At 45.3% G+C, this 13,025-nt stretch overlaps 1 protein-coding gene across 1 annotated transcript; it reads right to left on the bottom strand.

The window, feature by feature from the left end:
- Positions 1 to 2,116: 2,116 nt before the first annotated feature.
- Positions 2,117 to 6,441, bottom strand: LOC119362766 (putative SWI/SNF-related matrix-associated actin-dependent regulator of chromatin subfamily A member 3-like 1). Its single transcript, XM_037628024.1, has 3 exons — positions 5,011 to 6,441; positions 4,265 to 4,571; positions 2,117 to 3,266 (listed from the first exon to the last, which is right to left on the bottom strand). The coding sequence occupies exons 1-3, from the start codon at positions 6,355 to 6,357 to the stop codon at positions 2,446 to 2,448; spliced, it is 2,475 nt and encodes an 824-aa protein (XP_037483921.1). The 5' UTR covers positions 6,358 to 6,441; the 3' UTR covers positions 2,117 to 2,445.
- Positions 6,442 to 13,025: the final 6,584 nt, after the last annotated feature.

The raw sequence follows: 13,025 nt of genomic DNA on the forward strand, positions 1-13,025 counted from the left end.
AGGAGAGACTTGCTGCAGGCAGAGTAGTGGGTACTGCAGTGTTCACAGGAAATTTCTACAGCCAACTGCTACATGCATTTCGGGAAGAGACGAGCAAAGGAAAACCAACAAGGATTGCCAAGAGATTCTAACTATAGAAAAGAAGAACACTCAAATTACAACAAATCTGAGCAGGAAATTCTCTTTCAGATGGTTCCCTCTAGCTAACCGCATGCACTCCTCAAATTACACTCAAATTACAATAAATCCATGGCCATCATGATTCATGGGGATAACAGTGACAGTGCCTGGGTGGAATCCACTTTGCAATGTCGGTTGGGTAATTTCCCTTGCAAATACCTCGGCCTGCAATTGGGCATTAAGCGGCTTTCAAAAGCAGACTGGCAGCCCATGCTTGACCATGCCAAGAGTTTCGCCCCCGCTTGGCAAAGGGGCAAAGGGGTTTGATTCACCGACCGGGACGATTGGTGCTTGTTAAGGCTGTGATGGCGGCCAAACCCATTCACCACTTCATGGTCACTGAAGCTCCGGTATGGGTTTTGTAGAGATTGAACAATGGATGCGATCGTTCTTTTGGGCCGGCAAAGAGAAAGTGAACGGTGGACAATGCCTCGTGGCATGGAGCACGGTGTGTAAACCTACTTCGCTTGGTGGGTTGGGCGTTCGCAATCTCCAGCTTCAAGGGCTAGCCTTGCGGGTCCGGTGGGAGTGGCTACGCAGGACTGATCCAGACAGGCCATGGCAAGGTTTGCCGATGGCGGTGGATAGAGAGGCCCGGCAGGTGTTTGATAGTTTGGTGCAGATTTCTGTGGGCTGGGGCAGTATGGTCCTATTTTGGAGAGACAGATGGATTCAGGGTTTTGCGGCGAAGGACATTGCACCACTCATTCATGCTCAAGTGGACACACGCACGATCAACCGACGCACGGTGGAGGAAGGCCTTTTGGATGGGCGTTGGCTACTTGATATCAGCGGAGATGTGAACTTTGTCGGCCACATGCAACTTTTGCACCTCAACCTTGCGATAAGCACGATCATCCGTGACCCCGCCAGTGAAGATAGTTTTTCTTGGCCTGCTGATCCCTCCGGAGTGTATACGGCGAAATCCACTTATAACCGACTATGTCAGGGCACTGAGAGGGCCCCCTACGCCACCTGCATTTGGAGAAGCTGGGCTATCCTTAAGTGTAAAATCTTTGCGTGGTTGGCCGTGCAGCACCGGATTTGGACATCTGACAGAAGAGCGAGGCATGGACTCCAAAGTGACCCGTCCGCTTGCTACACGTGTTTGCAGGACGAAGACAACACGGAGCACATTCTCATCCAGTGCGTCTACGCCAGGGAGGTGTGGCACTACATGTTCGAGGAACTGAGCTTGAGGGGCTCCATCCCTACTCAGGCAGACACCTTACTAGATTGGTGGTTGACCACTAGAGTAAACTTCAGGAAAGGCCATAAGCGTGGTTTCGACACGGTGATCATTGTGACCATCTGGGCTCTTTGGAAGCAGCGCAACGCCAGAGTCTTTCATCGGCCCTACCAGCAGAAGACCGCTTTGGAATTGGCGCGCGCCATTGTCATAGAGCTCAAGGATTGGAGACTAGCGGGTTTAGGAGGAGGAGGTTTTGGATCGTTTTGTGAGAGTGTAGGCATAGGCTAGATCGCCGGGTGTGCTAGGGTGTGCGTTTCTGTTTTGGAAGCCCTGCTTCCATTCTTGTATTGTGACTCCTGCTTTCTTCTTCTATAAAATTAAGGTACGCTTTTGGCGTACTCTCAAAAAAAATATCTATCCTCAATTCAAAAAAAGAATTATCTATCCATGTGAGCATACACACTCAAATTGTGTTGCCTCAGGCTCCGCATCCTTTCTACTGCATCATTAGCAGTGCCAGCAGAAAACATGTCTCCCAACATATTAGCACACAAATGAGGCCATGAAATTCGTTGCCGTGGAAATCCAATTCCCCTGGGCCAAGGAAACTGCTCTCCCACTAAAATAAGCCATCACCAAATTGGCCCATTGTTTAGGTGGAACACCAGCTTCTTCAAAAAATCTTAAAAACATCAGAAGAATAAAACCAAGGATTATTTTTTAGAAGATATCATCAACAAACCAAGGATCACCAAACACGCACAGCATCAGAATTACGTACACAACATGGTATCTTTCACCATCCCTTCTTAACATGAACTGGACTTGTTTACTGTGTAGCAGCACCACATTCACAGGCATACAAATTCATACACCTATGTATGTATGCAGGAATTTCCTACACCACTAACCCCTACTCCTGCACTGATACGAGATGCTACAGCCACAGGTTCTGCAAAACAGGGAGCCCTTCAGCAGGTCTCCCTTGCGCTCATGCATCTTTACCACACGGGACAAAATTACATGCACTCGCAGCACATGCTACCGTAGGGGAAAACTACCACTCTACCAGACTATGGCTGAAATCCCAGCATAATGCGCAGCTCCTCAAGGCGCAGCTCCTTGTCTTCCTTGGTACCTCCTTTCTTCCTGAACGCGCCGCTGATCAGCCGCTTCTTCCTCTCCTGCAGCTCCAGGACCCTCTCCTCGATGCTGTTCTTCACAATAAGCCGCACCACCTTCACTGCTTTCTTCTGCCCGATCCGGTGCACCCGGTCCATGGCCTGCTCCTCCGTCCCGGGGTTCCACCAGGGGTCAAACAGGTACACCGTCGACGCCGCTGTTAGGTTCACGCCGGCTCCTGCAGCCTTCAGGCCGGCCAGCAGTACGGTTGGGGCATCAGGGCCGACGACCGCAAACTGCTTTATAACGTCTGACCTCTTCTTCACGCTCATGGTGCCGTCAAGGCGTAGAATTTTGAAGCCTGCTCTTTTCAGTGGTCCTTCGAGCAGAATCAACATCTTCTGGAACTGGGAAAACACGACAGACTTTGATGAAGGGTCTTCCTGTCGTGAACGCTTCAGTAGCTCCAGCAGGGCTTGCACCTTGGAAGAGAGAGGTTTGTCAGAGTCAAGACTGCCCGAGTCATCGTCATCGGGATGTTGTACCGCCGGAGCAATAAAGAGGTCTTCTTTAGATAGGGAGCGCCGACATATCGGACAACGGGAACTAGGGCTCTTGAGGATTTTTAGGATACAGGTTTGGCAATATATGTGAGTGCAGCTTGTTATAACAGTTGTAGATGGAGGAGACAAGCAAATTGGACAATCAAAGTCCTCTCCATCAGCAACCAATGAGGCAAGCTTCTTCAACAACTCGGGGTTCTTAGACACATCTGCAACAAAGGTAACAGATTTCTCTATAAGTAGCAACAAAGATATTTCCAAAGTGAAAAGTACAAGAACAATGACAGACACAATTGTGTTGCAGCACGATACAATAAGGTAAGTAATTCAGGGATAAGAATAACTGGACAGAGATAGGAACAATTGATTTCATCATTCCTTATTTGTTGCAGTGACAAACGTAAAAATATATTATCAACAATAAGCTGAAAACAATATATTCATGCTGAATGCAAACTTCATTTTTAAAGCACATGTTAAATTGATACCAATATGCACAATATTATTATTGAGTCAAGCAATTCCTACAATCAACCTGGTTTACTAATAAAGATCACTACCCCTAAATATTCAACCAAACTTGTATGGGATTTGAAAACAAAAGTCTGATTAAATATTTTCTGGATGTTAACACCTAAAGTAAGATTTCTTTTTTTTTTTGCCACACTGATAGTACCAACAAATTTTCTGCAAGGTGTGAGAAATTTTTCGCTATGCAATGGTCTAGGGATATTGCTGCAATATGCATGTATTCAGTGGCTTAGAAAGGTTTATCAACAAAGCCACCATCACTATTGTGTACTGTGGACTTGTGGTAAGTGGTAACTGATATCAAGTACTAGTGAAAAATTAATCATAATCCCGTTGCAAGGTAACTACTCACTCTGTATCTTATAACAAGAGCAAAAGCCTCGCAATATAACAAAATTATTGAATAACTACCAATCCACTTACTAACATTGGTTCGTCTTGAATAGATAAACGAACAGCATTTAAGTACTTTGAAAGTTGATGCTAATACAGTACAACAGTCTGTTTTCTGAGGAAGCAAGACAAAGTCCATTCAGATATTAATATACTAGTATAACTCGCATGTGATGCTTCTTTATATTGTAAGTGTCAAATGTGGCAAATGAAATATCAATTATGTCTATACTAATATCATCATAACAAAAAAGCATGAACACAAAAACACAGAAGTCCATACCTTCAAGGGTGTTGGCAGGAAGCCATGATTTAATGTCGAAAGGGCACAGTGCTACATCATTGCAGAGCTGGCGTAGCCTCAGAATCAAGAAAAGCACGGTTGAGTAATTATGCAATATCGAATCTCTGTCACCAAACTCCATCATTTTGTTTCTCCCTTCCGATTCCATCTGATCATAACACTCCCGTTCCTCTGCAGAAAGCTCAATGTGACACGCTACAACAGTTTTAGGTGGAATGGCAACCACACTTTTGCTTCCACACTCTGTTTCTTTGGTTCTGCGCAATGAGATAGCACCTAGCAGGTTCTGCAATACACAGAGAAGAAATTTACCTTGCAGAACTGAAAGATAGCATCAATTGTTTGAGATCCCATTCAAAGACCGTTATACCAGTACTAATTGTTTTTTCCCAAATGAAGAGTGCCAAACATTGAATAGCACAATCGACATAATGGAAAATAAGATATGAATGTAAGTGCGCTATGATTGGCTGATGGCAAGTGGTAAGAGAATTTGATGCACAAGAGCCTATACAAATGTCAGGAACAAAACCTATAGGAGAATATGTACTGCAAGCAAACAGCATGAGTGATAACTTTCTAATCCTAGGAGCTGGTTCACTGGTCATCACCTTGACACCTTCAATGTTCAAAAACATTTGACGCAACTTGCTATAATTACTAGTTCTTTACAATTGTGAAATGACGAAAATGGTGTAATGAGAAGAAAGGGACAACCGTCTTACTTGTAATCGTGACAACCCGGCCTTATCCCCTTTCTCCAGGGGACGCTGGATTAAGCTCTGCCAGTAGCTCTTGACTGAGAAAGGCTCAAACTTCAAAAACGCCATAAGCGGGTACAAATCCAATGAGCTGTTCTGAATTGGCGTCCCTGTGACTACCCACCGCCTCTGTGCATTCAAAGCAGTCACCGCTCGGGTCTGCAGAGCTGCAGAGTTCTTGATAATATGGGCCTCATCCAGAATCACCCGGAACCACTCGATATCATTCACAGGTGAGCCCTCCTCACCAAATTCCGTGCCCAAGACGCTGTAAGTGGTAATCACAATGTCATACTTCAACAGCACCTTCTTATCTTTTGTTCGCTGCCCATGGTACATATACACCTTCAAGCTGCCTGCATTCGTATGCTCCTCCAGCTGTGTCACCCAAGATGAGAAAACCGAGGGCGGGCACACCACAAGTGTCGTCCTCGATCCCTCCTCCGAATCATCGATCTTCCTCCTCTTGGTCCCTTTGGCCTTCCCCCCTCCCACATTGCGAGCTTTACTTCGCGCAATCAATGACAACAGCGTGAGCGTCTTGCCAAGCCCCATATCATCGGCGAAAATCCCGCCTCTCAGTGGTGGCGGCCGTTGCTTGGCATTCTGGCTGGTAAGCACGTTCTCGTAGCCCCCATTTTTATCTTCTTTCCAGAATGGCGGCAGGTCACAGGACTCCTCCCTGTGCACCAGCCATCCCAAGGCTGCCTTCTGGTGCTCGAAGAGATCCGACACCACGACATCCTCTGGAGGCTCCATAGGCTGAATCCGGCTCTCACCTTGCTTCCCCACACGCGCGAACAGCTTATCGACATCCCGGTCGGATTTCTTGGTTTGCTCTTGCACGATGGCGGACTGGGACAGGGCGAACTCGATGTGGTTCGGGTCGATGAGGACGAGGCCGCTGTCGTCGATGGCCTCGCGGACGATGGCGGCGGCGGCAGGGCGGGCGAAGAGGTGGATCTGGCAGGGGAGGTTGTAGAAATTGTTGCCGGCCTTGGAGGACCGGCTCCCGGGCACGAGGACGTGGGTGTTGGCGACGAGGAGGCAGTCGAGGAGCGGGGCGAGGACCTTGGCGGTGCGGCCCTCGATGTGGCCGACCTGGAGGCCGCGGCTGTTGTGGACGGCGATGGCGTTGGTGTCGAAGCGGTTGAGCGGCTCGCGGACGAGGGAGGGCCTCTCGCCGCCGCTGAGGGTGCCGCTGTAGTGCTTGAGGCCGACGATCTTGGAGACGACGAATCCCACGAGGTAGGGCTCGTTGTCGTCGTCGCCGCCGCCGCCCCCGCGGGAGGAGGAGGAGGAGGCGGCCATGGTGGCGGCTGCGGAAGAAGGAAGGGAGGGGTTTGAAACTGAAAAGGCGGTGGAAGCGGAGAGGTGGGGAGAGGTTTGGGGCTAGGGTGAAAGAAGTGGGGAAATTTTACCGACCGCGGAGGATGGATGGGATGTCACGGACTCCAGGGGAAGTACTCCTACCTCGGTGCTCCCGGTGCGCGCACCCTGTATGCGCCAGATAATTTATTAGTAATAATTCTGAAAAATGATTTTTTTAATCAAACATGATCAAGATCAAGTATTGTACTTGTATAAAAAGATACGGTCATCATGAAAGTTTTAAGCTGGAATTGTAACGGGCTCGGAAACGCTGCAGCAGTTCGTGCATTGTTGGATGTCCAACGAGCATGCAACCCAAACATGATGTTTCTATCGGAGACTCACTTGAAAAGCTACCCGGTTGAATGTTTACGAAGGAGATTAAACATGGATCATAAATTGGTATGTGCAGGAGATGGTCGGAAAGGTGGATTGATACTGGTTTGGAAAAAAGAAGTGAAAATACAAAGGCTGGAGCTTGACCCATGTTCGTTGATGTAATGGTAGAAGAGGATAGCAATGTTAAGTGGAGACTGGCGGGTATGTACGGCGAGTTCAGATGGGAACATAAGTATAAAACTTGGGAAAGGATGCGTCGCTTGCATCAAATCAACAATTCACCATGGCTTCTAATTGGGGATTTGAATGAGATCCAGTTCTTGAGTGAAAAGGTTGGTGGAAATCCTAGACCGCAACACTATATGCAAGCTTTTCAATCTGCCATTCATGATTGTGAGCTAAGGGACATGGGTTTCCTGGGGGACCAGTTCACGTGGCAGCGAGGTCGCGTTAGAGAGCGGCTGGACCGTGGCCTGATTAATGACTCTTGGGGTGCCCTATACCCCCATGCAGCTTTACAGAGTCTAAGTTACAGCCATTCTGATCATAGACCCTTGCTTGTGGACACGGAATATTACTTACCTAGCATTGGAAGTGGCAACCAGGTGAAGCGCTTTGAGGCTAGATGGTTGAGAGAAAATAGCTTTGCTGATCTAGTCCAGGAAACATGGCAGAAGGTTGGAACCAATTCGAACCTCATTTCGGTACAGGCTAAACTGGACTGTATGCATGGGATGTTCCATGACAGGGATCAAAGAGTGCTCAAGAAGCCAAAGAAGAGACTTCGGCAGGCACAAAAGGAGTTGGAAAAATTAATGACTGGCCCTATGAATGATGAGACAGAGGAGAAGAGAAAAGAGCTTTCTGAATTGATTGAGTTTTTGCTAGAACTCGAGGAAATACATTATATGCAAAGATCGAGATCCAACTGGCTCCAGTTTGGTGATCGCAATACGGGTTTTTTTTCAAGCATATGCTACAGCAAGACGGAAGAAAAAATTTTATTAAAAAATTGAATGACGGACAAGGAAATATATTGGAAGGTACGACTCTCCTTAGTCCACATATACGAAGCTACTTTAATAACTTGTTCAGCTCAGAAGTTCAACAGGTTGATCCGGTGATATTACAAAAGGTCCAGTCCAAAGTGGCAGCCCAAATGAATGATTTCTTAATCGCATCGTACACTGCAGATGATGTTCGCAAGGCTGTGTTTAGTATTGGTGATCTAAAAGCGCCTGGACCGGACGGCCTCCATGCTCTATTCTTCAAAAAGTTTTGGCATTTCCTGGGTGACGCCATTATACATGAGGTATTATTTGCCTTAAATAATCGCTAGATTCCGGTTGAGTGGAATGATACGTCTATTGTACTGATTCCAAAAATAGACACACCTGAAATGATTACTCAGTATAGACCAATAAGTCTCTGCAACGTTTTGTATAAGATCATCTCAAAAATGTTAGCTTTGAGACTGAAGAGTATCCTGCCAGAAATTATTTCGCCAACTCAGAGTGTCTTTGTTCCTGGCAGATTGATAACAGATAATGTGTCGATTGCGTATGAGTGTATTCACAAAATCAAGAATAAAAGAGCTGGGCAGACAAGCTTGTGTGCAGTAAAGCTAGATATGCATAAGGCTTATGACCATGTGGAATGGATCTTTTTGAGAAGCATGATGCAGAAGCTTGGTTTTCATGCGCAATGGATTGAGATGATTATGTCTTGTGTTAGCTCTATGAGATACAAGGTTAGATTTAATTCTCATGCACTACAAAAAATACACTTCCGTGATGATACGTGTTTGTCACAGTAGGTCACGTTTTTTGTCATGCATGTACATCCATGACAAATTTATGACAGAATCAAGATAGTTATACATGTGTTGTCGTAGAAGTGTTTCATGACATTACCAAAATTATCATCACGGAAGTGTCCACTTCCATGACGATAAATCGCGCGTCACAGAAGTGCTTTCGTCAATGGTGACCGACACGTGGCATCCACCATAACGGAACGCCGTTAAGCTATCGGGGTCAGGTTTTGGATCTGATAACCCGTTAACAGCCCCGACCAATGGGGATTTTCCACGTGTAAAATCATCATTGGCTGGAGGAAACATGTGTCGGCTCACTGTTGGGACAGATGTCATCCGCTCATTGGACCGAATGCGCCTATGATACGGAGACACGTGGCACGGCCCAACAGAGGCCCATTCCTGTGAAAAAGGCCGCCCATTTGACTTGGTCAAAAGGTGGCGGGCCGGCCCACGGAAAGCCTGTTAATGGCTTGTTCGCATGTAGCCTATTTACAGCCCGCTAACCCAGGGCCCGTTATGCCCTATCTGAATTAGGGCCAGTAGCGTCATCTAGGCCGTCCAATATGATTCAGCCCATTTTAACTTTCGGCCCATGTGTGGCCCATGACTTCTTTCGGCCCATATAAGGACCTTTGTAACTCTTGGCCCATTAACAGCCCGTGGTGAAACTGTCCCGTAATGAACAGTGTATCACTTTATACCCATTAACGGCTCGTTATTCCATTGGGCTGTTTCCAGCCCAAGTTATCTTTCGGCCTTCTCAGGGCCCATTGATTCTTGGGCTCACTTGCAGCATTCGGTTACATACGGCCCGTTACTATCATTTTCTATTTGTGGGCCAAATTCAGCCCGTCGTTACAGTCGGCCCGTTTGCGGACCGTTAATAAGTTGGGCCGTTTTCATGTAAAAAAACCCGTTGGGCTGTTTTCATAGAGTTATCAAATACGGCCTATTAACGGCCCGTTATGATCCATGAATAGTACGACCCATGATTGGCGAAATGATGATACGCCCCGTAGAAGGACCATGGATCCTACGGCCCGTATGAGGCCCATGGATAGTACGCCCCGTAGAAGGCCCATGGATCATATGGCCCGTAGAAGGCCCATGGACCCTATGGCCCGTAGAAGGCCCATTGATCCCTAAGGCCCGTATAGAAGGCCGATGGATCCTACGACCCGTATAGAAGGCCAATGGTCCTACGGCCGAACGAAGGCCCATGGATCATACGGCCTGCAGGAGGCCCATGGTTACAACAGTCCGTGTGTTGACATGATTATTTTGGCCTAGTTACCAAAAATAGGCTATTGTGGCCACTAGAAAAAGACAGAAAAAGAACTGCAGTGACTACAAGCAAACAACTAAACAAGACAATAAGGAAATAAATAAGCAAGCAATTAAGGCTAGCCTATTACCGCTATTACACATATTACATCCACTGGGCATCAAAGTTTCGCCACCAGTGCAAATATAGGGAACAAAGCAGCATATTACATACACTGGCCGTCAAAATTGGCCACCAGTGCAAATAAACGCGGCAGCAAAACAAGAGCATAACTGAAACAACTTCAGAAGAGCTCAAGAAACGTTATCCTGGGTATCCACCATGCTGGCAATAAGCTTAGCAAGCTGATTAGCTTTGTCCTGTTTGGCGCTAAAATCCTCCAACGCTTGCTGTTGCACCAGAAAGTATGCATCTGAATGCTACAGGGACTTCCGCAGTCCTTCCGCTTCTTGTCGCAGCACAGCTGATCGATGTCTTTCAACTTGTAGTTGAGACTCAAGAAACCGAACTGATTCAGGCAGTGAGTTTGAATAGCTTGTGCTTGCGGTAGTGGCCAGTAACTCGAACACTAAACCAAGACAGGACTTTGGGGTTGTCTTGCTGTCTTCAAGATAGTCTTCCTTAGCTATTTTATCAGCTTTGTTGGAGACCAAGAAGGATGTGTCACTATCCTGAACCTTATCTACATTACTTCCTTTACCATTGCTTAATAAGGCACTCTTCCCCAATATTCTGTCAGCATTCTAAAAGAAGAAACAAGAAGACACATAACAAGTTTAGCATGTACTAGTATATGAAACTCATTTCGGTGAACCAGTTAATTAGTAAGGTGGACATGATTAAACTACCAAGTCTTCTATTGCCAAGTACTAGTACATAATAAAAGCATTAAACAAACATATATCTATGTCCTATGGTCACTGCATTGTCTTGCCAAATCAAAATAGAGACACGGTTCAAATCATATCAATTCAAGACAAAGCAGCAGAGAAAGAATACAAAGCATGGGAAACTACACGGCACAACAAGATTTCAGATGGGTATCATGGGTCTACATGTACAACAACACTATTGGCTCTGTTGTGATGCTAGTAATATGCATGATATGAAAGTCAACTGTATGCACAATTGAAATTGAAATCAAAAGAGCTATTGAGCAAACATGTTAAAGAAACATGTGTGAACATACCTGCTGTGCCATTGGAGTTTCGATTGGATCCTTCAATTTAAAAATAAGTTTGTATCAGTAAATACAATGATACAAGAGAAAAGCAATCATAGTTAAAAAAGGCGCACCTAAGCGAGCGCTTAAGCGCGCCTAGGCTCTAGGCGTTGGCAAAACACATTGCGCATAACTACGCTTAATCTGTGCATAATTGCGCATAAGCATGCGCTTTGGTCAGTAAAGTGCAAGGCGGTGGCAAAACACACAATTAACGCCTAGCGCTTTTTTAAACTACGATAGCAATGGAATCTTAAATTAGAACAGTTGTTCTTCAAGTTTAGACACTTGTTCTACATGAACAGAGTACAGTAAGACGCAAGAATATAATACTTAAAAATAGAAAATGAGCTCATAGACCTTACCACATTCTTGGTTCGGGACCAGTACAGAACAAGGCGTTCCCAGTCATCGTCCAGTAAATGTGTCTCAGGAGAACGTAAGGGAATTTGATGAGTTTCTTTGCCGGTGAAGTACGTTTTCTTTAGGTAATTCTGATAATGCCACCAAGCATTCTTGAAGATAGCAGAGGTATTAGCATAGGTTACCTCATCCTGAGTTTCCAAATCGGTCCTTATCTATAGAGAAAAATGAGAAAATTTGTTGTATTATAACCATCATGGAGGTAGGATGTATGGGACGAAGCAAAGTAATTGCCATGAATAACATTACTTACACATAACTCCTGGACAAACACCTGCAACTGGCATTTTCCTTCATCTTTAGTATAATATTTCCAAGATGGGAAGATACGCACATACGATTTAACAACATCAAATGTGATAGATGCTAAACTACGACTGGCTGGTTGTGCTTCCTCCACAGGAATAGGCGTACTAACTGGTGGAGTTGGGGTTAGCCGTGATAGTACTGGCCCTTTGGGCACTGGAGCTGCCTTACTAACTGCTCTTGTTTGGGAGCACTGTGGTGGAGATGGTGTTGTGTCAACAGGAACTGGGTTACTATCGGCTGGGGTTGGGGTTAGATTGGGTGAAGCTGGTTCTCTGTCCATCATAGTAGGGGTACAATCTTTGAGAGTTTGGGTTATGTGTGGTAGGGCTAGTTCTTGTGCATGTACAATCGGGGTGCTATCTCCATCAAGAGGTAGCACTGTTTTATTTGAAGACCGTGTTTTTATTCCGCTAGATACTGGCATCACCCACTCCAATTCAAATGGCTGATAAACAGGAAATATAGTTGAATATACAGACATTGTATGAGAGACAGATGCAATAGATAGTGTGGAAAAAAGAGGGCATGAAATAGTTGACATGTATATTGTTTAACTAAAACGGATAGCATGACATAATTTCACATATATGATGTCTATCTAAACTGGATAGCATAGCATAACATAATTCAAAGATATGATGAATAACTAAACAAGATCGCATGACATAATTCACCTACATGTTATCTAAGTAATCAGGATCGCATCATTTAATTCACATATGTGATTTATATGCTAAACAGAGGGCATTCGATATGATGTCTGAACTAAGAACATGGTGTTGAATATTGTATATATGATGTCTAAACTATGCAATGCAAGACACCGTATGCATGATATGAGCAGTATAACCGTGCCAAGATAGAGTATACACCTCAGTAGGGGAATAGGATTGGTCATCTGTCTCTGAATCCATCTCTGAGGAGCTATCGGGACCCAACAAGAGATCTGCTTCGACAGGTAGCATTGACTGCTCTGAAGGCCTTGTTTTCGCTCCAGATTTTTCCATCTCCCACCCAAATGGCTGATTCACAGGAAGAGTAGTTTAATGTACAAACATTGTCGACAAATGGAAATGTAATGAAGAAAAGGATGGGCAAGATATCATTCAAATATATGATGCCTAGTTAAACAGGATGGCATTGCACATTTCACATATATTATGGCTGGCTAAAAGACATGAGACTGCATAATTCCCATATATGATATAGAA

Source organism: Triticum dicoccoides, chromosome 2B (assembly GCF_002162155.2).
Source record: "Triticum dicoccoides isolate Atlit2015 ecotype Zavitan chromosome 2B, WEW_v2.0, whole genome shotgun sequence".
NCBI lineage: Eukaryota > Viridiplantae > Streptophyta > Magnoliopsida > Poales > Poaceae > Triticum > Triticum dicoccoides.

Bases quoted from the DNA above. Each gene is read 5' to 3' on its own strand.
- LOC119362766 (XM_037628024.1), bottom strand. From the start codon at position 6,357: ATGGCCGCCTCCTCCTCCTCCTCCCGCGGGGGCGGCGGCGGCGACGAC. The intron at 4,572-5,010 runs GTAAGACGGTTG...TGTGTATTGCAG, and splicing joins CCGGGTTGTCACGATTACAA to AACCTGCTAGGTGCTATCTC. The intron at 3,267-4,264 runs GTATGGACTTCT...CCTTTGTTGCAG, and splicing joins TCCTGCCAACACCCTTGAAG to ATGTGTCTAAGAACCCCGAG.